Source organism: Punctularia strigosozonata, assembly GCF_000264995.1.
Source record: "Punctularia strigosozonata HHB-11173 SS5 unplaced genomic scaffold PUNSTscaffold_14, whole genome shotgun sequence".
Lineage (NCBI taxonomy): Eukaryota > Fungi > Basidiomycota > Agaricomycetes > Corticiales > Punctulariaceae > Punctularia > Punctularia strigosozonata.
This window is the reverse complement of record NW_006767446.1, coordinates 189,082-210,740: the sequence shown is the minus strand read 5'-3', so window position 1 is coordinate 210,740 and position 21,659 is coordinate 189,082. Positions and strand designations below refer to the sequence as shown.

General features: G+C 54.4%; 10 protein-coding genes across 10 annotated transcripts; 3 read left to right on the top strand and 7 right to left on the bottom strand.

Moving 5' to 3' along the window:
- Positions 1–835: 835 nt before the first annotated feature.
- On the bottom strand, positions 836–3,475 carry PUNSTDRAFT_30488 (uncharacterized protein; the record flags this gene model as incomplete). Its single annotated transcript, XM_007387466.1, has 8 exons — positions 836–1,409; positions 1,459–1,616; positions 1,663–1,820; positions 1,873–2,264; positions 2,323–2,471; positions 2,524–2,719; positions 2,761–2,930; positions 2,981–3,475. Coding segments are annotated over 8 exons (2,292 nt in total), but the record flags the coding sequence as incomplete, so codon positions are not given.
- A 718-nt stretch (positions 3,476–4,193) lies between these two features.
- Positions 4,194–4,905, bottom strand: PUNSTDRAFT_137808 (uncharacterized protein; the record flags this gene model as incomplete). The annotated part of the gene is made up of 2 exons (XM_007387465.1): positions 4,194–4,655; positions 4,705–4,905. The coding sequence occupies 2 exons, from the start codon at positions 4,903–4,905 to the stop codon at positions 4,194–4,196; spliced, it is 663 nt and encodes a 220-aa protein (XP_007387527.1).
- A 1,204-nt stretch (positions 4,906–6,109) lies between these two features.
- PUNSTDRAFT_137807 (uncharacterized protein) lies at positions 6,110–6,614 on the bottom strand (the record flags this gene model as incomplete). Its single annotated transcript, XM_007387464.1, has 2 exons — positions 6,110–6,301; positions 6,366–6,614. The coding sequence occupies 2 exons, from the start codon at positions 6,612–6,614 to the stop codon at positions 6,110–6,112; spliced, it is 441 nt and encodes a 146-aa protein (XP_007387526.1).
- Positions 6,615–9,142: 2,528 nt separating this feature from the next.
- PUNSTDRAFT_46980 (uncharacterized protein) lies at positions 9,143–10,849 on the top strand (the record flags this gene model as incomplete). The annotated part of the gene is made up of 6 exons (XM_007387463.1): positions 9,143–9,394; positions 9,454–9,800; positions 9,851–9,988; positions 10,020–10,153; positions 10,208–10,637; positions 10,693–10,849. 6 exons carry the CDS (start codon positions 9,143–9,145, stop codon positions 10,847–10,849), a joined length of 1,458 nt encoding a protein of 485 aa, XP_007387525.1.
- A 1,709-nt stretch (positions 10,850–12,558) lies between these two features.
- Positions 12,559–14,641, top strand: PUNSTDRAFT_137804 (uncharacterized protein; the record flags this gene model as incomplete). Its single annotated transcript, XM_007387462.1, has 3 exons — positions 12,559–12,796; positions 13,509–13,752; positions 13,873–14,641. The coding sequence occupies 3 exons, from the start codon at positions 12,559–12,561 to the stop codon at positions 14,639–14,641; spliced, it is 1,251 nt and encodes a 416-aa protein (XP_007387524.1).
- A 1,593-nt stretch (positions 14,642–16,234) lies between these two features.
- On the top strand, positions 16,235–17,044 carry PUNSTDRAFT_122475 (uncharacterized protein; the record flags this gene model as incomplete). The annotated part of the gene is made up of 1 exon (XM_007387461.1): positions 16,235–17,044. A coding segment is annotated over exon 1 (585 nt), but the record flags the coding sequence as incomplete, so codon positions are not given.
- A 470-nt stretch (positions 17,045–17,514) lies between these two features.
- On the bottom strand, positions 17,515–18,014 carry PUNSTDRAFT_29607 (uncharacterized protein; the record flags this gene model as incomplete). The annotated part of the gene is made up of 2 exons (XM_007387460.1): positions 17,515–17,859; positions 17,916–18,014. Coding segments are annotated over 2 exons (444 nt in total), but the record flags the coding sequence as incomplete, so codon positions are not given.
- Positions 18,015–18,285: 271 nt separating this feature from the next.
- PUNSTDRAFT_29474 (uncharacterized protein) lies at positions 18,286–18,465 on the bottom strand (the record flags this gene model as incomplete). Its single annotated transcript, XM_007387459.1, has 1 exon — positions 18,286–18,465. A coding segment is annotated over one exon (180 nt), but the record flags the coding sequence as incomplete, so codon positions are not given.
- Positions 18,466–18,580: 115 nt separating this feature from the next.
- Positions 18,581–19,384, bottom strand: PUNSTDRAFT_25208 (uncharacterized protein; the record flags this gene model as incomplete). The annotated part of the gene is made up of 1 exon (XM_007387458.2): positions 18,581–19,384. A coding segment is annotated over one exon (804 nt), but the record flags the coding sequence as incomplete, so codon positions are not given.
- A 195-nt stretch (positions 19,385–19,579) lies between these two features.
- PUNSTDRAFT_21122 (uncharacterized protein) lies at positions 19,580–20,143 on the bottom strand (the record flags this gene model as incomplete). Its single annotated transcript, XM_007387457.1, has 1 exon — positions 19,580–20,143. A coding segment is annotated over one exon (564 nt), but the record flags the coding sequence as incomplete, so codon positions are not given.
- Positions 20,144–21,659: the final 1,516 nt, after the last annotated feature.

Below are 21,659 nucleotides of genomic sequence, written 5' to 3'. Positions count from 1 at the left end.
ATAGGCGTATAGGTTTAAACGAGCCTCCTTCTGCGAATCCCTGTAGTACGTTCCGCGAGAATATATATTGTTTAAACGATACCCAATTAAACCGATATTCAAACATGTCGAACGGAACTCGTAAAATACTGTTCAAACACTGCACGCGAGCACGTAGTCCGTTTAAACAGCGCCCAGTCGTTCGAACCTCGTTCGAACCGTTTGAGCTAGCGTCGTCGAGGCCGCTTCTGTGGCTCTATTCCATCGTCAGCGGTTTTGCTGTGTTTAGAGTGTTTAAACATCAGCTATTGAATCAAGCTTCGCCGTATAGTTTTGCGACTCACCGTGATCGACCGCGTTTTCGTGACTCGTTCCGGGGGGGCTCGATGGAGCCCGACAACTCGGCCTCATCAGCATCCCAGTTCACCATCAGAGGTGGTCGTCGAGAAGCCGCATGCTGCCAACTTGATACACCTTCAGCTGGCCAAGTTCCGCCGCATTTCAAGAACTTCTCGTGGGCCTCGGCTGCAAATTTTGCATACATAGCGGATTGGCGGTATGCATAGGCCTTTGGGCCAGGAGATGCTTCGCCATTCGCGAGGTCATCCCAAAATTGAACCATCCGTTTGAACCCGCAGATGGTACGGCAAAACTCTTGCTCCAGTATTTCAACCTCCTCCAACCATCGATGCATGAGTGCGCGAGCTCGATACCATTCAACACGTGCCACTGCCAAGGCAAACATTAGATCCTGCTTGTAAGAAGACGAAAATCATTGACCTTCAGCAGTGAACGCTGATTGTTCGCCTTCGGAGAGATTGCCTCGAGGGCCTATTCGCCAGATCCATCCAGGCTGCCTGGATCCATCTCCGAGGGTATGAGGGACAATTACATCCTTCATCCATGTGTCCTCCTCCTTCAGTGCGGGGAAGAGAGGATCACTTGGTGAGCGACCAAGCTTGATCATGCGGTCTCGTGCATGATTGTACTTAGCTATCCATGCAAGCTTGGCCTCGTTAGCAGACTGGACAAGTTTACCTGCTCGAGTGTTTTGCGCAATACCCTGAGCATGCCTGACTTTGTGGCGATAGACACAGGAATAATACCGTACGGCATGGCGGACATTTTGAAGGTAGTCGTGTGCCTCTCCAACGTGCAGGGACATCTCCTCGTCAGCCAGCTGAGAAAGGCCATACGCCTCTCGCTTGTCCGTGCCGTCAATGTCGGATGGAAGATACAGCACCTCATTCTCAGGCTCCGCGAAATGTGACTGAACAATGAGCGGCAATATCAGAGGCATGAGCGAACACTGCTGGCTACGCCATTGCTTGATCCCATATCGCAATTTTTGCCGTTCCTTGTCTATACTCAGCAGATCGGCTGCTGTCGGTTGGGATGAGAGTTTCGAGACCTTATTTCTGAGAGCCAACCTATGGAAGGCGTCAAGAGATCACCAAAAGTATTTAGATCACCACTTACTGCTGTTCTTCAAGCTTGAGACCCGTATAGAGGAATAACGCTCGGGGGGCTGCGCCTTTCAGCGCTCCGGCAGTAGCTGCCTCAGATTGAACCAATGAGGCGAAAGCAGATTTCTGAGAAGGAACTAATGCACGAAATGAGCCACAAGGGCATATGATCTACAGCTTGCTTGTACGTACCTAGCTGTTCATTGAATTGAAACACGCTATACCATTTTCCATTCCTAAGCTCCGGTTTCGTGGATATCGCAGACCACTGATCGACTAAATTTTGTCCGGCCTCACGGCAAAGATGCAGAAAGTACACACGGTGCTCCTCAAGAGCCTCGCGTGCCTCTGACAGCCGGGTATGCATTGATGATGCTGAAACAAGGGTTCAGGATCGCACTAGAGTCTATATAACAAAAACACTTACCCAGCTTCCGTATCTTTGTGAAATTGTAATCGTTCATAAAGTCTGTTAACGTGTCATGACGATGGCCGGCATTCATCTCCCGTGTGCTTCCGCCAGCCTGTTTTTGTTCAGACCAGCCACGCTCGATACTTTCTGCATCTGTTCGGCCACCACCATCGTTGTATGAGAAACCAAAGCGGTACGTGCACTTTTCAAGGTGCCCATCAACATGCATGCTTGGAATCCGTCCTTCGACTCCACGAACAGTCTTGACAAGCTCCGGAAATTGTACCTCAAAGCGTTGAACAAGGTTCACCATGTACTGGCATGCGATGTCGTAGCTCAACAAGATGTCGGTATAGTCTTTATAGTGCTTCAAGACCTGAGCGAGTGCATAGTCGGTATTGGCATATCTGAAACAATAACAGTCAGTTGTGTCATCGCTAGGCTGAGACAATATGAGGAGCCCACTTCTCTCCTCGTTCGAGGTCTGTCAGACCTCCATGCCGGAACAAGCCATGTCTTGCACACGTTACGGCAACTACACCGCTGGTCACCATTCCCTTGAACTTGAGTTTGTTCTGCATTTCAATCGCGTTGAACCTGGAGCAGGTAGATTTCTAGAATCAAGTTGTTAAGCTGCACCTCGAGAGAAGATTCGGATCAGCTCACCTCTTCGCTTGATTTGATCTTAGCAAGGTATGATTTGAAAGTGCTCTCGTCAGGGAAGAATGCGCGGCCAGCAACTAAGGAGATATCGTCGGGGTCATCCTTCTTGCTCTTGCGCTGCAGACCAAAATGGCCGTCGGCCGACAGTATAAGAGATCGAAGATGTCTAAGTCGTGTAAGATGCCAGGCTATACGTAAACTACATGGGCGTACCGATAATCATTGTCAGAGAGATCAAACTCGTCGGTGGTATTGAGACCCCTTTCGGGACATGCAAAGCAGGGGACAATGACACTGCCAGGCGGACGACCTGGAAGACAATTGTCTATTGCATGCATTTGACCACTGCGCTTGAGCATGATGAGGTATCGCCAGACGCGAATCACGCAGAGAAACTGCGGATAGATATCCTGCGGGGAAGTTGAACAGTTGGAACGAACAGTAGTCCAAGTGAACTCACCGGAACCGAGTCTGGAAATGCGTTGTTGCTCAGACGCCGGAGAGCAAGAACAAAGTCGTAGGCTGACTTCTTAGAAGTGAGACTATGCATGTGAAAGTCGCGGAGCAGGCTGAAGGTAAATGCCGTGGTCGGTTGGTCCATTGATGCTGGAAATAGCTTCGCGTCCATGAGCTGTTCAGCTCGGTCCCCATGATTGAAACAGCGACAGAATACGACACTCATTTGATGAACTCCTGATGTATCCGCAATGGTAAACGATATGTGTCGTTCCTCCGCCGCTTCAGGACATTTCCGTCCACCATGCCCGAGGTGCAGTGCTGGTCTTGCTTTGGGATCGTAGATACGCTCGAAAAAGCGACCGTTCCATGTTTCCGACCAATGAAATGGTTGGTGAATGTGTGATTCACGGAAGCAAGTAGTACATGCGGTCGTATACTGAACACAGTGTGAGCAGCGTGTATCCATCAATGAGCCACTCCCGCATGGGCAAGGCTGAGGGTCGACTTCGAAGTCGGGGGCTTCGTGACTGATAATACGGTGCAGCAAGTCGGTGGAATGCGCCTGAAACTTCTTCATTGTCACTGATATGCCCTGGATTCAATATATGTAAGTGAGCCATAGATGAGGAACCCCATGCGCACATATTTCCGCTTCTGGGATGGTATTTCCTCTGGATGCGGAAGTTCTGGTCCAGAAATGGGCTCGAGAAGTCCGGATTGGGCTTGCAGTAGCACAGATGGGGCGGATGGCCGATGGAAATCAAGATATTCAGTGCGACGCTGGGTGTAACCGTCCGGAGTGCTGTCGGTGAACACGAAGGTGGATGTGAATTCGCAGTCGTCGAAGGCCATATGAGATGCAAGGTGACTGTTGTCTGGCTGCGCCCGTTTCTGTTTCACCATTGTAGGGCTTGCAAAGGAGAGGGACGTGGCACGATACAAACGGAAAAGGATGAACGAGAGATTTGAGGGGCCAGCGGAGTGGATAATAATATGTGGCCAGACCATCATGTGGTGTCTTGCCACAGTCCATTCTTATTGTGGTCCACTAAGATGACGGCATTGCAAACAATTGTGAGTGGACAATGCAAGACAAGAAACCGATATCAACTTGAAGATGCGGTGATTCAGGCTTGCGCTCGTTTGCCAATTGCCGACACCAGCCGTGCTTAACAGCCATGCAGATTAAGTATATATCATGATATGTACAGTAATTACTCTTCATCGGAATCTACAGTCAAATCAATGATGTCCGTAATTGTGAGGTCAATAACATCCGGTCCGGTGAGATCAATTATTATCCTCTCCGCATGCTCGGTGGCACCCCGCTTGCTCACCGCAGTCACTGTTGCTACTTCATCTGAATCCGCCTCAGAGACTAGCTCACCGTCGAAGAGGTTCACTGCAGGAGGAGAATTAATGCGAGGGCGAACACGACGAAGTCGCTCCGATGTGTCACAATCCGGAGATAGCTTGCGCTTTGTGCTGGGGGACGATCCCGTGGTTGACGAGGGATAGAACGGATGGACACGAGGGAAATGCTTCTTGATAGGGTGTCCAAGGGCCGCCAGCTCTGCGGCAGCATGGGATAACCGGGCCTCTACATCCGGATGAAGTGGCATGGATAGGGACTGGGGAATGCCACACGGCTGGTGCCTATGAGCGGGCCTGTGGCACTGCAAAGGCGATTTAGCAACATATACGATCGGGCAAGTTCAAACATACCTTGATCCAGTACCTGCCCACTGACTCGAAGCGATCTCCCCAGCCATATGACAGAAGCGGCTGGCGGAACCAGCAGCGGCTGGCGTTTGCTGGGTAGGGATGCACAGCCGGACTAGCTAACTCTTGGACGAGCGCAACGTAACGCTGCATGCAATCCTTTCGTGCAGCTATCTGAGCAAGCTTGGAGGGGCTGGGTGGCATGGTAGTGGACCAGGGACAAGAAAGCTGAAGGTACAGATGGCTCAGAACTTATCACAGAACTATGTTTACCGTGACTGATATACACCGGCGCGACTCGTTGCATTGTTTGAACAAAGCATATGATACCTATTGCGGCAGTGAGGTGTGAAGAAAGACAAAGACGTGAACGATTGTGCATGCACAATGCAAAGACAAAGATACCTTTCCACGTTGAGACCACGCACGGGAGCCTAATTGTGTGAAAGGCAGAAAACAGGTGATGCGGTGCTCTGCAATGAGAACAACTGAGGACATCCCATCGACTAGAAAAAAATTCGGCGGACAGTCCGGCGGACAGTCGCCGGACAATCCGCCGGACACTGGCCATGTTGTATCGCCGTGCTTGTTGTCCTGGGCCACTGCGGCATGCCAACCGGTGTTCCGGCCCTCAGCCACTCCCGGTCCCACGGTCAGTAACTCGTTGAACGATCACTACATTGGCTACGCTGGTCTACTTTGTGTCTTATTACTAGATATTATTCACATGGACAATTGAGCAATATATACAGTATGCTATGCCATTCTGAAGTCACAAAATCCCCTCCTAGCGGCTTGAAATTCAACTTTGGCGATCAATAGATATCCCAGTTCTCACACTCAGATCACGCATCAGTTACCATTCTAATGTGCTCGTCCAGCCTGGACGGGTCGTGGGAATATTGCCTCAAGGGCTGCGTTCCAGCCAAAGCATCAAGTGGCCCATCGGCGTCGCATTGCCTCGCGGTGGCCAGGGGCGCATTGGACAATGAAGACCCAGGGCGCGTTGGACAATAATGGTCCGGAGCACGCGCCATTGTTGTCACACTGGGCCATCTTCGGCATCCTGTGGCCATCGCGGCTAATCCTTTCCCTCTAAATACTGGACCCTGTGCAGCGCAAAATTTCTCCTTAATATTTCTCTTGTAGAACAATATTATAACAAGAGATGATACAGGAGATTATCGAGAAAGATGCCGTTGAATTTGTGTGACCGCCGTTGTGCACTATTACCAGTGCGCTCGTGCGCCTTTCCGACAACCGTTGTCTTGTGAATATAACCCAGAGACTGCGCCGCTCGCGTACCACAGTCATATACACGACCCTGCAAATTGTTGCGTAAGGGATCATGAAGTCATCGTCTTCGTCGATGACCAGCTGCCGGCGGCGGTGGAGCTGCTCTCGACCCTCAGCCTCGTGCATGCCTCCGCCTTTTGCGCATGTCATCCTCCCGCGAGCCACCGCCGACGCTCACCCCGCGCCCGCCGAGCTCGTCCAGCTCGCGCTTCGCCCATGCCAGAAAAGTGATGGCCTCGCCCGCCCGCCCGCGCCCCGCCCGGCGCCGAGCCCGCGTCGACGCCGAGCCACTTGTGCGCCAGCACTGCGTGCAACGCGTGTTCGTCCGCCAAATACCATCTCAGCTCGCTCGCGACTTTGCCCCGTACGGCGCCGTCATCGTCCGCGTCGTACTTCCCGAGTCCAAAAGGATGTTTCGGCTTGTGCGATGCGCCGGGCGTCTTGGCAAGCTCGTGCGCGGAGGCGTAGGTCTCTACGCACTCGAGGTGCAGCTTTGCCACAAGCACCGGCGATGGGTGCAATTTCGGGAGCGGCGGGCCCAGCGAGAACGCGCTCTCGACCGTCACCTTCGTGAGCAGCTTGTGGATCGCGAGCGTCTGCGCGTCCACGAGCGCCATCCTGCGGGAATGCGCAAGCCTCTTTGCTGGGGTTTGTGGAGGGCGAAGGCTAGGCGGTTTGGAGGGCAAGCCCCGGTACTGTGAGATGCCGGACTGCAGCCCCGGTACTGTGAGATGCCGGACTGTCACCCATGGAGTTTGGTATGAGCGCGGGTGAAGGAGACGGTGGAGCGAAGGAGATGCGACTCGACGGCGTCTTGTCAATAGCTTGTATCGCGATTAGCGCCGAGGGGGCTCGTTGGGGTTGAATGATGGCTGTTCGCACGTGTATCGCCTGGGAAGGGCGCATGACTGCAGCACGGTGGGGTTATTCTGCGTGCATTGCCATCCACGAAGCTAATCATAGGCATGACAGGCGCAGAAGCATCGCTTTCATCTTCAGTTAGCGGTGTATCGTTGCAGGCAGAATGGACATCGTGCATACCTCGTGTGCACCGGACTTGAGTGACAGCAGAAAGCTGCGCTGTGATTGGAGACCTCTGTCGATAATGTGACACCCATCATAAGCCCTCATACCACCGAACTCCTGCCCCTCGTTTCATCGTGACTCCCGAATCCCGCATGGAGCTCTGAGGTTGCAATATCATCTGTACGCAGATTCCTGTGGCGTATCGCAGTCATCACAAGCAAGGGCTTCGAGTGGTATCGCTTTGGCATTCGATAAATCAGTAGCTGAGACAGACTGAGCCAACGCAACCGCGCCGATTCTCCTGAGATCCCTGGGGAGCTTTGCGTGGTCTTCGACAGGGAGCTTCACGCGGTCTTTGATGGTGAGCTCCGCATGGCCTCCGACGGTGAGCCCGCGCGTTCTTCGATACGGCTTCGGACTTTGCGGTCTTCGAAGGCGAGCTTCGCGAAGTCGTCGACGGGAAGCTTCGCGCGGTCCTCAATAGTGAGCTCCGCGCGTTCTTCAACATCGCTTCGCATCGTCTTCAATTACAGGTGCTGTATCCAAGTCCAAGGACGAGCGGAGGATGCTGTGCGTCAGTGGGGTGGGTAGGGGAGTGACGACGACGACGAGACAGCTATAGGGAGAGATGTGGCATTTGCCACATTTGAGGACTTCGTCGCACGGCGCATTCGCAAATCTGACGGGTCACATTTATGAACTGACTGAATACATTTGCTTCTTATTCTATGTATCAGTCCAGAGTTCCATGCGGCATACCATGGTGGCAGTGTCAATGTGATCAAACTTCTCTTGCACGACCTAAAGAGGACGTGTTCTGGGTCATGTCAAGTGCTCGCCCAGGTGCACGCGCCTCATCACCACACAAATATGCGACGTGGCCTGTGGGGATACCGTTGCTGCGGTGAGTGGCCAGCAGCGCGACAGCGCGTGGCGCTCACTGGAGACCTGGCGGGAAACGGCCTCCGTAGTCCAAGAGGCATTACATGGCAATGGCCCAGAGCGTGTTGGATGACAATGGATCCGGATAGTGCAACCGTAAGGATAATAACATGAAGTACGGTCCTTTGACTGACGTGATACGGTACATAACACGACTACATAACACGGCGCCTCTTCATTGAACCTTTTGATGTCGTCAGCCTTCGCCTCTTGAGGATACCCGGTAACAGTGCCTCCGATGGTGTACTGGGTGACGAAACCAAGGTTCGTTGAGAACTTGCTGATAAAGGTAACTGGGAAGAAGATGTGGTTGGCGGAGTGGAAGGCGTGTCAGATTGATTGACTTCATCGTCCAGGAAAAGAGCATTCTGGATGAGATGCGCGGTAGGAGGCACAACTTGCAGCACGGGGACTGGCAAATTCTCGAAGCTCTTGAGCATGCGCCGATGTCCCAATGAGGCCATTTCGAGAGCTGAGACTTGCATTGCATGTATAGCTTCGACTCCTGGGTGAGCGGACACGGTGACCCGCGTCAAGGAACATTCAAGATCCCGGTGCTCATACGATACACACTATGTGTGGTACCATCAGTAAAGTAGTGAGTAATCGAGATATTTGACACCAACGCGTTCGTAGTAGTAGCCGGCCAAAGGAAGGTATCCATCATATCCAAAGGACAAAGTTGTCTGGAAGACATGTCCATTTCTGTTGCGACGCGGATGCCTAGGCTGTTTTGCAGAGCGGCGGCATATCTGCTCGTGAACCATCTCCGCACCGCTACATGCAACTGCGCGGGCAATGCTCTCGGCGATGGTGAACATTGTGTGAAGGTGCTATCGCCAACAATGATCTGGGAAGGGGTTGAGCGATATGTGTCCAAGATTGTATCGTATTAATTCATACGCACCGACATGGCTTGCACAAAGCAACACTTTCCGGGGGCCGTTGGTCAAATCATCATGGCCTTGTAGATTAGCCAAAGCGCCGAAGTCTTGCAAAGCAATGTGGCCTTGTTCAATATGCAAGACGTCGGAGCCCCTGGCCTCTATCAGTGTGGTCTCCATGTTGCTTTGTCTACATGTAGAATACATATACACACCAGGGCCCGGGCTCGGAGTGCTAAAGCAAATTCTCGACGATCTTTATTCTCCATCTCCGCGTTCTATAACTTGGTCCCATGGCTCGTGGCGTCAAAGGCTACTTCACTGCTGCGCAAAGCCAGTGGTTCTCCGACCATAAGAAGGAGTATCTGGCGAAATGTGGCAAGTTCAAGACGACGGCAATCGGGGAGCCCACGCCTCTGGACGATGCGGACATGAAGGAGTGGCGTGACGCGCGTTGGAAGGAGTTTGTTAGTCTCTTCAGGGACGATATGAAGATGATCAAACATAGCGATGGTACTGACATCCGTGCTGAGGAATGGGAGAAAGTGAGGGTTCAACTCACGTCGACTGAAGGTGTAATGCTCACTGTTATGATGATGATTAGATGTACCAACGCAAGTGGATCAATATCAAGGCCACGTACAAGCCTCCCACGGAGCATGATCGACCGTTCTTCTTGTTCTCCGACACGGCAGCTTCCGACTTCACCGGGCGCGAGCTCTTTCGACAGGAAAACCATCTCAACATCAACACTGCAGCAAATGAAGAACGGGCTCGTCTGGGCTTGGACAGCAAGCAACATGCTGGTCTCTACAGCAAACACCTGTCCGCCGCCTGGAATTCACTGAGCGACGATCAGCAAGCTGTGTTCACGGATCGGGCAATAGCAGCCAGAGATCTTCGGTCTACGCTGCAGGCGGATACATCCACATCTCTTGAGGCTACGTACAGGTATATATTCGTGTTGTTTCGCTCATGTGATAATCTGATGTATTCAACAGGAATCAGCGTATCTTCAGCGACACGATCCGCCGGATCTTGTCAGGAATGATCGGCTATGGTCCGCAGAAAATCGGAAACGCAACCTTTCACCTCCTTTACACATACTGTGACGCCGACAACATGATGAAAAGTGGCGTGTGCGTTTCTCCTTCAAATACGCTTGCGTAGCTCGTCTGACACACAGAATAACAGCATAGATGTTCGTCCTGACCCCAGCATAGTGCCGTTCACAGAGAGGGTGCCAAACTTTCAGAAAACTACCAAGAAGCGGTGGATCGAATATTGTAAAGAGGTCCTCTACCGTATGTTCGTCTTTGTGCTTGTTATATTCAATGACCACTGAATCGCTGGGACAGCCTCTACTGTTGCCACAACCCCGAGTACCATGCCTTCGGAGCCGTCAAACATGCACACTGACGCCGCACCAAGTCTGGCGCTCTCAACCGCTCCAGCCTCGGATGCAACACCCTCATCTTCAAACAATGACATGAGCAAAACAGCTGCGCAGCTTATATCTGCATCGGGAAGCACTTCTACATGTGCCACTGCAGAGCCAGGTACTGAAGAGCAACCGGCTGCTCTGCGTACCACCGGAGAATCAGTATTGAAAGTTCCCCGTTCAATCACTCCTCTCACTCCTTTGCCATTGGATGACGAGGCGAACATTAATATGGCCAATACAGCTCACGGAGATGCACCCATTCCCTCCCCGGTGCCTCGCAGCCCCAAACGCCGCATTGATGCAACCGATTCCGAGGGAAGAGGTACGGTAAAACGTGCACGTGGGTACGTGAAGTCTGAGCTCCCATGTCAAAGAAGTGAAGCTGATTCGCCGTTGTAGCTCCCGCCCGAAGCCCCCTGCCGTTCATATCGCAGAGGCTGGTCGACCGAAGCGTGGCTCAAAGCCCGTGAACAAGGACTACATCAAGTCAGTCGCTATCCCAACAACGAAACGCCGATTATCTGAACGCTGGGTGTACGAAGAAGCGGATGAATAGGTATACCATACGATCTCCTCATTTCACCGCATCACGTCCTGTTTGATATCGTACAAACATATTTGGTGTTTGAACCTCATTGGTATATGGTGTCGTGTTTAATCTACCCGTTGTGTTCAAACACATCCGTTTAAACATCACGCGGTGTCGCTGTCGTGTATTCATACGTACTCTAGACAATTGTGTTCAAACATTGACGTTTGAACTTCTCCTGTGTTCAAACGCCTCCGTTTAAACATCATCCTAACTCATTCTCTCGCCGTTGTTTAACACATGCCTGGCTCTCTAGTTTGGACATCATGTTTAAACCCACGATTACACTCTCTACTACGGATCTCAGACTGAGAATCGTGTTTTAAACATGATCTGCACTCTCAAACGGCGAAGTCTATTCCGTTGGTGTTTGTTTGAACATATTCGAAGGGGTTACTGGCGAAACACCGGTTATCGCGGAGCCAATGTACGTGAGAGGGTTTTGAAACACCTGCTACCTCGGCGGCTCCAATGAGCCGATACCACGATGCAGATTTCACAGGCATCCACAATACATATCAAGTTACATGGGCCGAGGTTAAGGCGCCCTAGGCTCAACATGCACTATGAGCCCCAGAATGGGTTGCTACCACCCACATGATGGGGGATATCGACCGTTCACCCACGGTCTGGTCAATATGTGGTTGATTGAGGCCATATGGGTGATTGCCTTGGATCACTCATGGTATGGTCTATTGTATACAATCACCCACTGTATCTGTAAATACTATTGTCGGGCAAAGTCAATGGGTGATTTTCACCCACTGTACCAGTGGGTCGTGCCAGTGCTGACTGCACAGCAGCGGCAACGCGCGCGGTCAAGCTGCACAGCCCCTCGTCCAACTCATCTCCCGCCAATTGCAACAGCGCCAGCGAAGACGGTAGACGCAGGGTTACTCTCGCCATGGCCAAGGGCACGGGCCTTGGTAGAGTCATGCCACTCTCTGAGCCTGCTCAGAGAGTATGGGTCGGGAGATGGGGTGTGCGTCTATAGCGGTCGTGCCCACCGTTGCAAGATGAACCCCCGGACGACCTGGCATGCCAACCCCCCTACAATCTACGTGTCCTCGCAGCGCTGTGCGCATTTCGGACATGTTTGATATTCTGAGGGCATGGTACGTTCTGAGTTTTCCTCTTACCGTTGTAAAACCAATGCGCTCATACTTTCATCCAGGTGTGCCGTTCCACCCAACCCCGCATGCTCGTCACCCACGGTCTCGCGCGGCGCCGCTTCTACCCCCGCGCCCGCTATTTGCCCAGTACCGAACGCGAGCCGCCAACGCGGTCGCACTCGGGGCAGCTCCCAGCTTCCATCCCCGCCCTTGCTGTCTGCGAGCCGCCAATGCGGTCGCGCTCAGCGCCGCTTCTACCCCCGCGCCCGCCGTGCGCTCTTTCGCCCATGTCGTCAAGATGCGGTTGGCGAACGCGTAAACTGGGTCCTCCAGAGTCTCGCATCGACAGTGCCGACGGTGGTGTGTACCTCTGGAAAGAAACACGTAACTCCAATTGCTTTCCGTCCATTCCCTTTCGCCTCTCTCTCTCTCAGTACCAGCCACCAGCGATGGTGTATCGCCCGCCGAACGAGAACGACAGACCACCTGGCGCATCCCTCAGACACGCCAACACCGTCGCCGGCCTCGGCGGGAAGCAGAAAGGACCTGGCTCGCTCAGAAGGGATGCGTGCCAAAGCTTCCTATCCGGCTTTGAACCTGCGTCTGGACGCCGTCGCCAGCATGCTCGTCGCCGCAGCTGCCTCCACCCATGTGCCCACGCCCGTCACAGCGATCACCCCCAAGACGTCTCCACCGCCTACAGCAGTGGGCACGCCGTACGGCCACCCCGCGCGCTTGCCTCTCGCTCATGCGTACCACCACGTTCACGATCCCGACCGCGATACCTCGGACCCGGACTCACGTGAGTCCGCTATCTCGTAGAGCATGGCACACATCTAATGAATGCATCTCGTCGCAGTACGCACATCGTACGGGTTCGGACCCAGCCCCAGCGCGAGCTGCGCCAGCCTGACGTCGCTCACCACCTCATCAGGAAACACCCCCTCTGGCAATTTTCTACATATATACATACATAGTTCATAACGTAACTACATTCTATTCAAATTGTCACAAAAAAGCCTAAATTTCCTATAAAACTGTCAAATCATGACAGATGCTGGTCATTTTTTAGGACTGTCTTGTAGGTACAAGGGAATTTGGGATTAATGACATAGAAGGTGGTTGCAGTATCAACCACATTACCACCGGGCCATTACAAGGGGCTAGAAATCAAATTAGGTATCAGTGTTGGAGTTGGGGGTTGATACTTGACTGCTGATACCTAACGCTTGCATGGCCCCCTCTGTGATATTATATTGTCCCATATAGTCCTAGGTCATATACACATCCAGCATTTGCATCTGAAAATATGGATATTTCTGTAGCCCACAATTCAATTATGTGCCCTGGTTAAGTTCAATATGAAGTCATGGCTAAACACTGTTGTGATGCTCTATCCTCAGGTAACTGACTTCTCTTGTGTCCCATTTAACTGCCATTGTCAACTCAAGTATGTATGTATATGTATTTGGGATGGCTATGACATAGAGACACAGTGACCGACACGGACTTAGAGATTCGGCGCGACACGTCACGTGACCTGGTCGTTACCAATCTGCGCTGGCAAGTGCTCCCGGCGCCGGGCTTGCAAGTCTCCGCGCCCGTCCTCATCCCCGCCCCGACACTTGAAGTGCCCGCCCGCTCCGCCACCCTTCCACCCGCCGCCCCTGCCGTTTCCCATCCCCGAGCGAGAGCCGCCAACGCGGTCTCGCTCGGCGCAGCTTCCGCTCCCTGCCCTTGCCGTGTACCCATCCCCGAGTGCGAGCCGCCAATGCGGTCGCGCTCGGCGTAGCCTCCACCCCCGCGCCCGCCGTCACACCCCGCCCCGGGTACTTGCCCTGCCGCCTCAATCCTCGCGCTCACCTGTAGCCCGCCCAGTCTCGAGCGGGAGCCGCCAATGCGGTCTCGCTCGTCGCTGCTTCCCCCCGCGTCTGCCGTTCGCCCATCTCCGAGCGGTAGCCGCCAACGCGGTCTTGTTCGGTGCGGGCTCTCACTCCCGCGTCTGCCATCTGCTCCTCTCGGCGTGCGAGCCGCCCATGCGGTCTCGCTCGGCGCCGCTTCTATCCCCGCCACCGGCATTTGCTCAGCACCGAACGCGAGCCACCAATGCGGTCGCGCTCGGAGCTGCTTCCTCCCGCCGCGCTCACCTGTCGCCCGCCTAGCTCCGAGCGGGAGCCGCCAATGTGGTCTCGCTCGGCGCCGCTTCCACCCCCCGCATCTGCCGTTCGCCCAGCCTCGAGCGGGAGCCGCCAACGCGGTCTTGCTCGGTGCAGCTTCCACCCCCCGCCTGCCGTTCGCCCCTCCCCGAGCGCGAGCTGCCTATGCGGTCGCGCTCGGCGCCGCTTCCACCCCCTGCCCTCCGTTTGCCCAATCCCGAGCACGAGCCGCCAACGCGGTCGCACTCGGCGTCGCCTCCCCTCCCCGCCCTCTTTCGCCCATCGCCGAGCGCGAGCCGCCAACGCGGTCGCGCTCGCTGTATCTTCCTCCCTTCGCGCTCACCTGTCGCCTGTCCAGCCCCGAGCGGGAGCCGCAAATGCGGTCTCGCTCGGCGCAGTCCCCCCTCCCGTTCGGCCAGCCCCGAGCGCGAGCCGGCGTGGTTTGGCTCGGCGTCTCCGCTGCGCCAACGCGCTCGCCTCCACTGCACTAATGCGCCCGAATGCCTGCTCTTCCGCTGCACCCACGTGCCCGACATCTGCTGCATCAACGTGTTTGCTCCTGCTTGCGCTCGTGCGGGTGCCCTGGACTGCGCCAACGCGCCCCCCCCCTCGCTGTGCCCCCGCCATAGACTGCGCCAACGCGCTTGCACTCGGCTTCGTCAGCGCACTCGCTCCCGCTCGCGCCCGCGTGTTCGTTCTGGACTGCGCCAATGCGCTTGCTCCTGCCCGCCCCCGCGCCTGCCCACGGCTTTGCAGTTGTATGTCTCCTGTGTTCGAAGCTGCCCCGCTCCTGGCGTTTGGTGACTCCCGGTCTCTCGCATGCCACAATAGACGACTCCGACCCGTTTTATTCATGGCTCACCTGACGCCATCTCAGTACTCCACCCTCGATGGATGTGCCGCAGCCGATTCGACACACTCATCGAAGCAGACTCGTGTACACCATGACCGACTGAGTGTTAACCATAGAGCTTGTACAATGTCTTGTCTAAAATATCAATGCCATCTGTTGTGGTTCACATGCTCACTTCCACTGAACCCACATGAGATAGGATACAAGATTGAGTCATAGATATGTGCACAAAATCCTGCACAATGTAACTATTATACATGATGAATGGATGGAATGTCTTGTACATATGACCAAATTGTGGAGACAATTGATGCTACAGATCACCAAAATATGCCCAAAAAGTGCACAAATTTTAACAAATTTGTGCACATTTTGCCCAAAATGTGGCAGATGCTAAGGGGGGACCTTCTAGATTTCCTTCTTTTTAGACTTATTTGCTCCTATGTGCTCCTATGTACTGTAAAAGGCCCCAAAGTGGCTTTATCTGCATAGATAGTCCAGTTATTACTTGACATTTCCTCCCTTTATTGTACTAATTCACAGAGGGGGGGTTTCCTGATGCTCCGCCTCCTCGCACTACTCTCAATTGCAATCTCCCTTGCATACCCGCTCCTTTGTCGTCAAGAAGCCACTGCCGCCCACGCCAACCTCGGCGCCACCGCTCGCCGTGCCCTCCTCGCCTTCGTCAACGTCGCTCGTTTCCGTCTTCCGCACCGCATCTCTCAACCGCTTCCGGCGGAGCAAGTCCAAGGCGAAGGAGAGGCCCAAGAAAGAACCCGCGACACCCGAAGACACGGTTCGCGTCGACTACCCGTACATCGGCGCGCACCTCGATCGCGAGCGCTCGGCCGTGCCGCCCCCGCCCGAGTATGCATACACGCACGGGCTACCAGACCCGCACTTGCCTTTGCCCTCACACAACGTACGGTGGCAAGTGGCACACAGTCCGTTGGATGTCCGAGCCAGGCCACACCGTTCGCGCACGGACCCCGGCGCCGACCCCACGCCCGTCACTCCACCGAGCGAGTTCAGCGCTCGGTTTCAGGCCTGGGGGAAAGCGCGCACGCACCGTGCTCCAGCGACTCCAGAGCCTCTCAGCCCGCGCCGGGAGATGCCACGCTCGCCGCTGGCCACGCTTGCCCTCGAGGAGGAGGACCGTGCGTCCCGGGAGATCTCTCCTGCGCCCGACGCGGATGCGCCGCGGTCATCGACATGCTCGTATTCGGAGAGTGACGAGCAGCAGACACTGCGCGGACGTCGAGCCCCTCCTTGCGCCTTGTTGCCGCGTCCGCCGAGCGACCTGCCTACGTCCTTCCTCGACCTCGACGTGGACGAAGAGGCCTGCGCATCCACGTTGACGCCACCGCCGACGCCGGGCAGGCTCGACGAGCTCGTCCCTTCGAAGGACAACGTGCTGGTGTTCACGCTCGATGTGGGCGAGGAGGCGGACGCACGCATGGTCCGGCTCGACGGCGACGACGACGTTGACGTAGACCGCGATGGCTTCGGGCTCGAGGATGGACTCGAAATCCTCGAGCGTGCGCGTCCACGCTGCATGCCGTTTCGACCAGCACCGCCGAAGACACATCCCCCCCTCGTTCTTCAGGAGTGTGGCACCCCGTTCGATCAACACTCGCTCACCAGCAGCGCCGCGCAGGCGAGCAGCGGGCTCGCAATGCCCGAGGAGGCATGCCGGCCACGCCGCACGCCGTTTCGACCAGCACCGCTGAAGACGCGTCGCCCCTCGTTCTGCAGGAGCGCGGCACCCCGTTCTATCGACATCTGCTCACCAGCACGTCACCATTCTGAGCTGGTTCAATATCGAAAGCGCCAGCACCAATGCCACCGACACCGTCCTCTCAGCGCATGCGCTCTCCTCCGGTATCGGCTTCGTGCTCGCCTACACTGTGATCTACAAAGGCGCCTCCTTTGCCATACTCGCCGCCACCATCCTCATCTCCCATTCCTCCACAAAGTTAGACGTCGCCGATCTCCTCTCTGCGATGTACCTCCCCATCCCCTCTCCCACCATCCTCTCCGTCACGCCCTCGCACGCCCGCGCGCTCTCCGCCGCCTCCTCCTCCCCGCTCGCCTCCCCACTCGCCACGCACCACAAGCTCGCCGCGCTTGCTGAAGGCTTCGTCACGCACGACTCACTCTGGGGCCGGCTCGTCTTCGGCGCCGCGCGCATCAAAGCCGGTGGACGAACACCCGTCGGAGCTAGTGCACCAGCACGAAGTCCGCCCACCCTCATCGCGGAGGTCTACAGGCTTCGACAGGTCCCGAAGACGCTCGCCAGGGAGCTGTGGACAGGGAGTTGTCCACGCGACGCGTCGGTCGATGAATACTCACCAGAGCTAGCACGCCAGCACAAAGCCGGGAGCTGCGTCCACACGATGCACCGGTGGACTGACACTCGCTAGTCTTCTATTCAGTGAGACACTGTATGTACTATGAGAACAGTAATACAGGAATGTACTGCTACTTTTCATTGCCGTCCTCTGAGCTGCCGGCATACACTGCCCGAGCAAGAGTCCCACTCCGATCAATGATAGCCCATTCGTTGCTAGTCGGCACCGGAATACGTCCCACAAGGCATTGAATAGCTGTGACATCAACGACCTCAAGACGTCCGGTTCGTTCGTAGTAGTGGATATCGAGTCGGGGATGCCTACGAGTAACGTCACAGGTCCGGATTACCGCGAATAACACTGTCTCGTCTTTCTTGATCCCGAGGGTCTGAGAGGCGGGCAGACGTAACACAAAAATATGCTGTAACTGTCCGTAAAACGTGTGGTCTTCATATTCTGGCGCCCGACGACGCTGGTGTGCGTATTTGTCAACAAGGAGTTGATACTAAAGTATAAATTCTGTAAATCGCACGGACAGACATGAATGAGGATTTCACTCACACGGACATGAGAGGCGTCTCTGTGATCGTCTCCCAATGTCAGACAAAGGTTACTTGTGGATATCGTGTCACCATCGTTCAGAATCCGTAAGCGTCCATATTCTTCGAGATTGCGTGGAACAGACTTGCGGGCTGCTGTGATCGTGATGCCATAGCGTGTAGCTACAGCTAGGAGAATCTTCCCGTGGACATCTGCTGGAACTCCAGATGCCGGACGAAATGGTGGGATAAGTACACAAGTAGGATCTGTCATCACGAGGAAATTATCAATAGACCGGTGAGAGAGAGACCGAAGTAAGCTTACATCCGTCAAATGCGATAGCACCTCGTGGCGTCTTGGGCTTGCTGAGGGAGAGCTCTTCGTGGAGATTATACGTCAACATGATATGTGATAAACGTGCATCGTTGAGCACATGTCGGTTAATGCTTGCATATGGAAACCGACGGCTTGTGATGGCAGGTTGAAGCGAGCCACAATAGCGTTCCATTGGGAACGCCCATGAAGCCCAAACCGGACCAGTTGCTCGTATGCTGGCTGCGATGTGCAAAAGTCCATGAACCGTCACAGGACATGCCGATAAGCGTGAGGGGTCATCCTGGTAGTATATCCTATGCGACACGACTTCAGATCAATGAACGGAAAGCAGGACAATAACAGAAATGCATTTACCGTTCATACATCTCTACCCAAGCAATAAAGCCCTCGTCGATGGCCCGGATATCTGCGTCAGAATACTCGAAGGAGAGGCATAGGTCGAGGACCGAAACCAAGTCAATAAAATGCCGGTAATACTTCTCGTGCTTGAAGCGCCGATTGAGGAGAACAGGCCCAATGTATAACGTCCAGAAAGACCACGAATCAGCTGTGCATCCCGACTTGTCCTGGGCGATGTTCGGTTGACGTGGGCCATATGCAGATGGGATAGTACTTCCGCATGCTGCGGTAGCTTCACCAATGGCGTCCCAGACTCTCTTCTCGAGCTGATAATCCTCGGAGCCTGTGTTGAGGTCTTTGTATTCCCCGGTCCACAGCAGAAGCAGATTCTTGATGACGTTCTCCCAAATCAAATGCATGAAGTCGTAGGGGAATGACGCTGGAAAGGAGAGCGAGGTGAGGCAGCTCAGGAGCGGAACACCTTTGATGCCACAGGATTTTGCTAAACGCTCGCGTTCCGCTTCGGTTGACGCTCCCTCTACCGCTTCCGCCTGGTTCATGAATTCGTCATGCGAGCGTAATGGAAGGTCCGCGGGCTTATATACTTTGACAGCGTCCCGGTTTGAAATCACGTCGGGGTGCCGTTTACGTGACAAAGGGACATAGTGTGTTGTGGCCCGAGAGCCAGGTGTCCTCAGTCCATGGATATGACAGAACCGGCATGGTGAAAGTCCGTTGTGGCCCTTCATGCGCATGATCATTGATATCGCTGGTATGTCTCCGAAAACAATGATTAGGTATGCGTGGAGAGGGAAATAACTGCCGGACAGTGCGTCGTAAGAATGAACCCCGATCTCGAGCCGCAAAAGTTCCTCCACCAATGGCCACAAAAAGGAGTCGAAGTCGATGGGCTTCTTTGGTCCAGGGATGACACCGACAGGGATGATGTTTTTGGCGTGAAATCGAACCTCGGGTGGTAGGTTATAGTTGAAAAGGATGAGGGGCCAGGCTGTTTTCTTCCGACGTTTGTGTGGTGCAAAGCCGTCGGATGAGAGGCCAAGAGCAACATCTCTTGAGTCGGAGAAGAAATCATGGTCAAGATTCCGACCATGAATCGAGACACGTGTACGGCAGAGATTTTGATAAAGATCCCCATCGAAGATGTCAGTCATCGTTCCAGGGACATGTGAGTGCTCGCATGCACGGTATTGCATCTTCTTTGCCATGTTTGGGCATGCCAGGTATGCCTTGAGACGGGGCGTGAGCGGTAGGTAAGGGAATTGTGATCGTGGGCGTCCGGCGGCATCATATCTTGATTCCTTACAGTAGGGACAAGCGTCGAGGGTGGAGTGAGGGCCGACAAAGCAGCAGCAAGAGTTCGGACAGCAGTCGTACAGGACAGGGTCTAATGCCGACAGAACGGCAGCTCGTGTTTGAGTAGTCTTCCACGAAGGTACATCCTGGGTCGGGAATGCATACGGGAGTTTCTCGAATGTGTCTGTCTTCATATGCGTCGTGACCTTGAGGGCGAACAGTCGAAGGATAGCTAGATCTCCTTCATCAAGCTGGGTGCCTACAGGACTAGTGAGAAAATGTTGCGAACATGTACTGCAGCTGATTTACCTGCGGCGCGTGCTGCATCTTCGAAACCCTCCTTGAGGGCTTCATACGCTGTAATGGGATCGAAATCCGCATCATTATCCTCGTCTTCTTCATCAATTCGAAAGTCCTGATTGTCCTCATCATCCTCATCATCCTCGTCATCTTCATCGTCCGTAACCTCCTCAACCCAAGGCTGTCGGCGACTCCAGATGCCCTCTTGCTCGGTAACAGCATCGTATGTTGAAGCAGGATCATCGATGTCCATAGCAGTCTCCCCAGGCGGTTGAGCTAATTCCTCGATCGGCACACCTTCGTCTCCGTCCACAAGAGACATAGATCTGGATGAGCGGCTGAGAGTGTGTCGTAGAGCATTGACGGCATGGGCTGTGGTATGATGTACAGCTGACCAAACGTTCTGAACTCGCGCTAGCGGCTGCGGAGCAGTCTTTGCCTTCCGATGGCGTAGATCCTCACGATCCCCGACGAGTTTGCCACATCCACAAGAGCAGATGTGCTTCTTTGGGCGTATGGTTGTGGGCTTGCGACCACCACGACGACCAAGCATATAGGAGTATTCCAAGCCTGCGGACGCCTGCGAGTGCGTAAGTAAGCGACACTGTAAGATATACGTGGGTCCGCACCCGCCACTCGTCTTGTTGGTTGTAAATATGCTGTGGCGGATCTTCGGGTGCTTATGGAAGCTGTAGCGATGTTGATGGAGGCGTATCTCCGCGGACGGCAGTGTTGGAGGTGAAAAATCGTGATTGTACGCCTGCGAGTGCGTAAGTGAGCCACACTGTAAGATATACGCAGATACGCACTCGCGGCTTGTCTCGTTGGTGGTATATGTGCTGCGGCGGATCTCTGTGCGCCTGTAGGAGCTGTAGTGCAGTTGTAGCAGCGTTGGTGGAGGTACAGAACACGGCGCCAGTGATTTCTATACAATCTGGTGCACCGGCACGTCTGTGGGTGCGTGTAGGTGTAGTTTGCAGTGTCGTCGTAGCTGGAGGGCACCTTGGCACACTGGAAGCAGAATGAGCAAAGTCCTTGCAGGCACCTACCCTCAAGGAAATGCGACCAGGAGCCAATCGCATGCTGCAGATTGCAAATCGGTCACTATTTTCTTCACCTGCCGCGCTTTGCGCCCCACTCCGCCTCACCTTTGACTCACCACGTCTCTATCTTGTCATGCCTGTCATCGATGATGAACCCAATGTCAGGTATGGACAGCACAGTTCCCAAAGGAGAAATACACACCTGACATTGGTTGATTCCCTGCTAGCGACGACAGTGACAGCGGTGAAGATAACCTAGATGCGAACGAAGACGACATAAGCTACAAGGAGCTCTATTTGCGGGCAAACGGCGAGTCTTATCATTTCCAAACACAGACTTGACTTGCCGCCAACCTATCGTCTAACAGCGCGTGCGGAGAAGGAGAAAGCTCGCCGTCGTGAGCTTGAGAAACAAGCAAGCAATGAGGTTGGT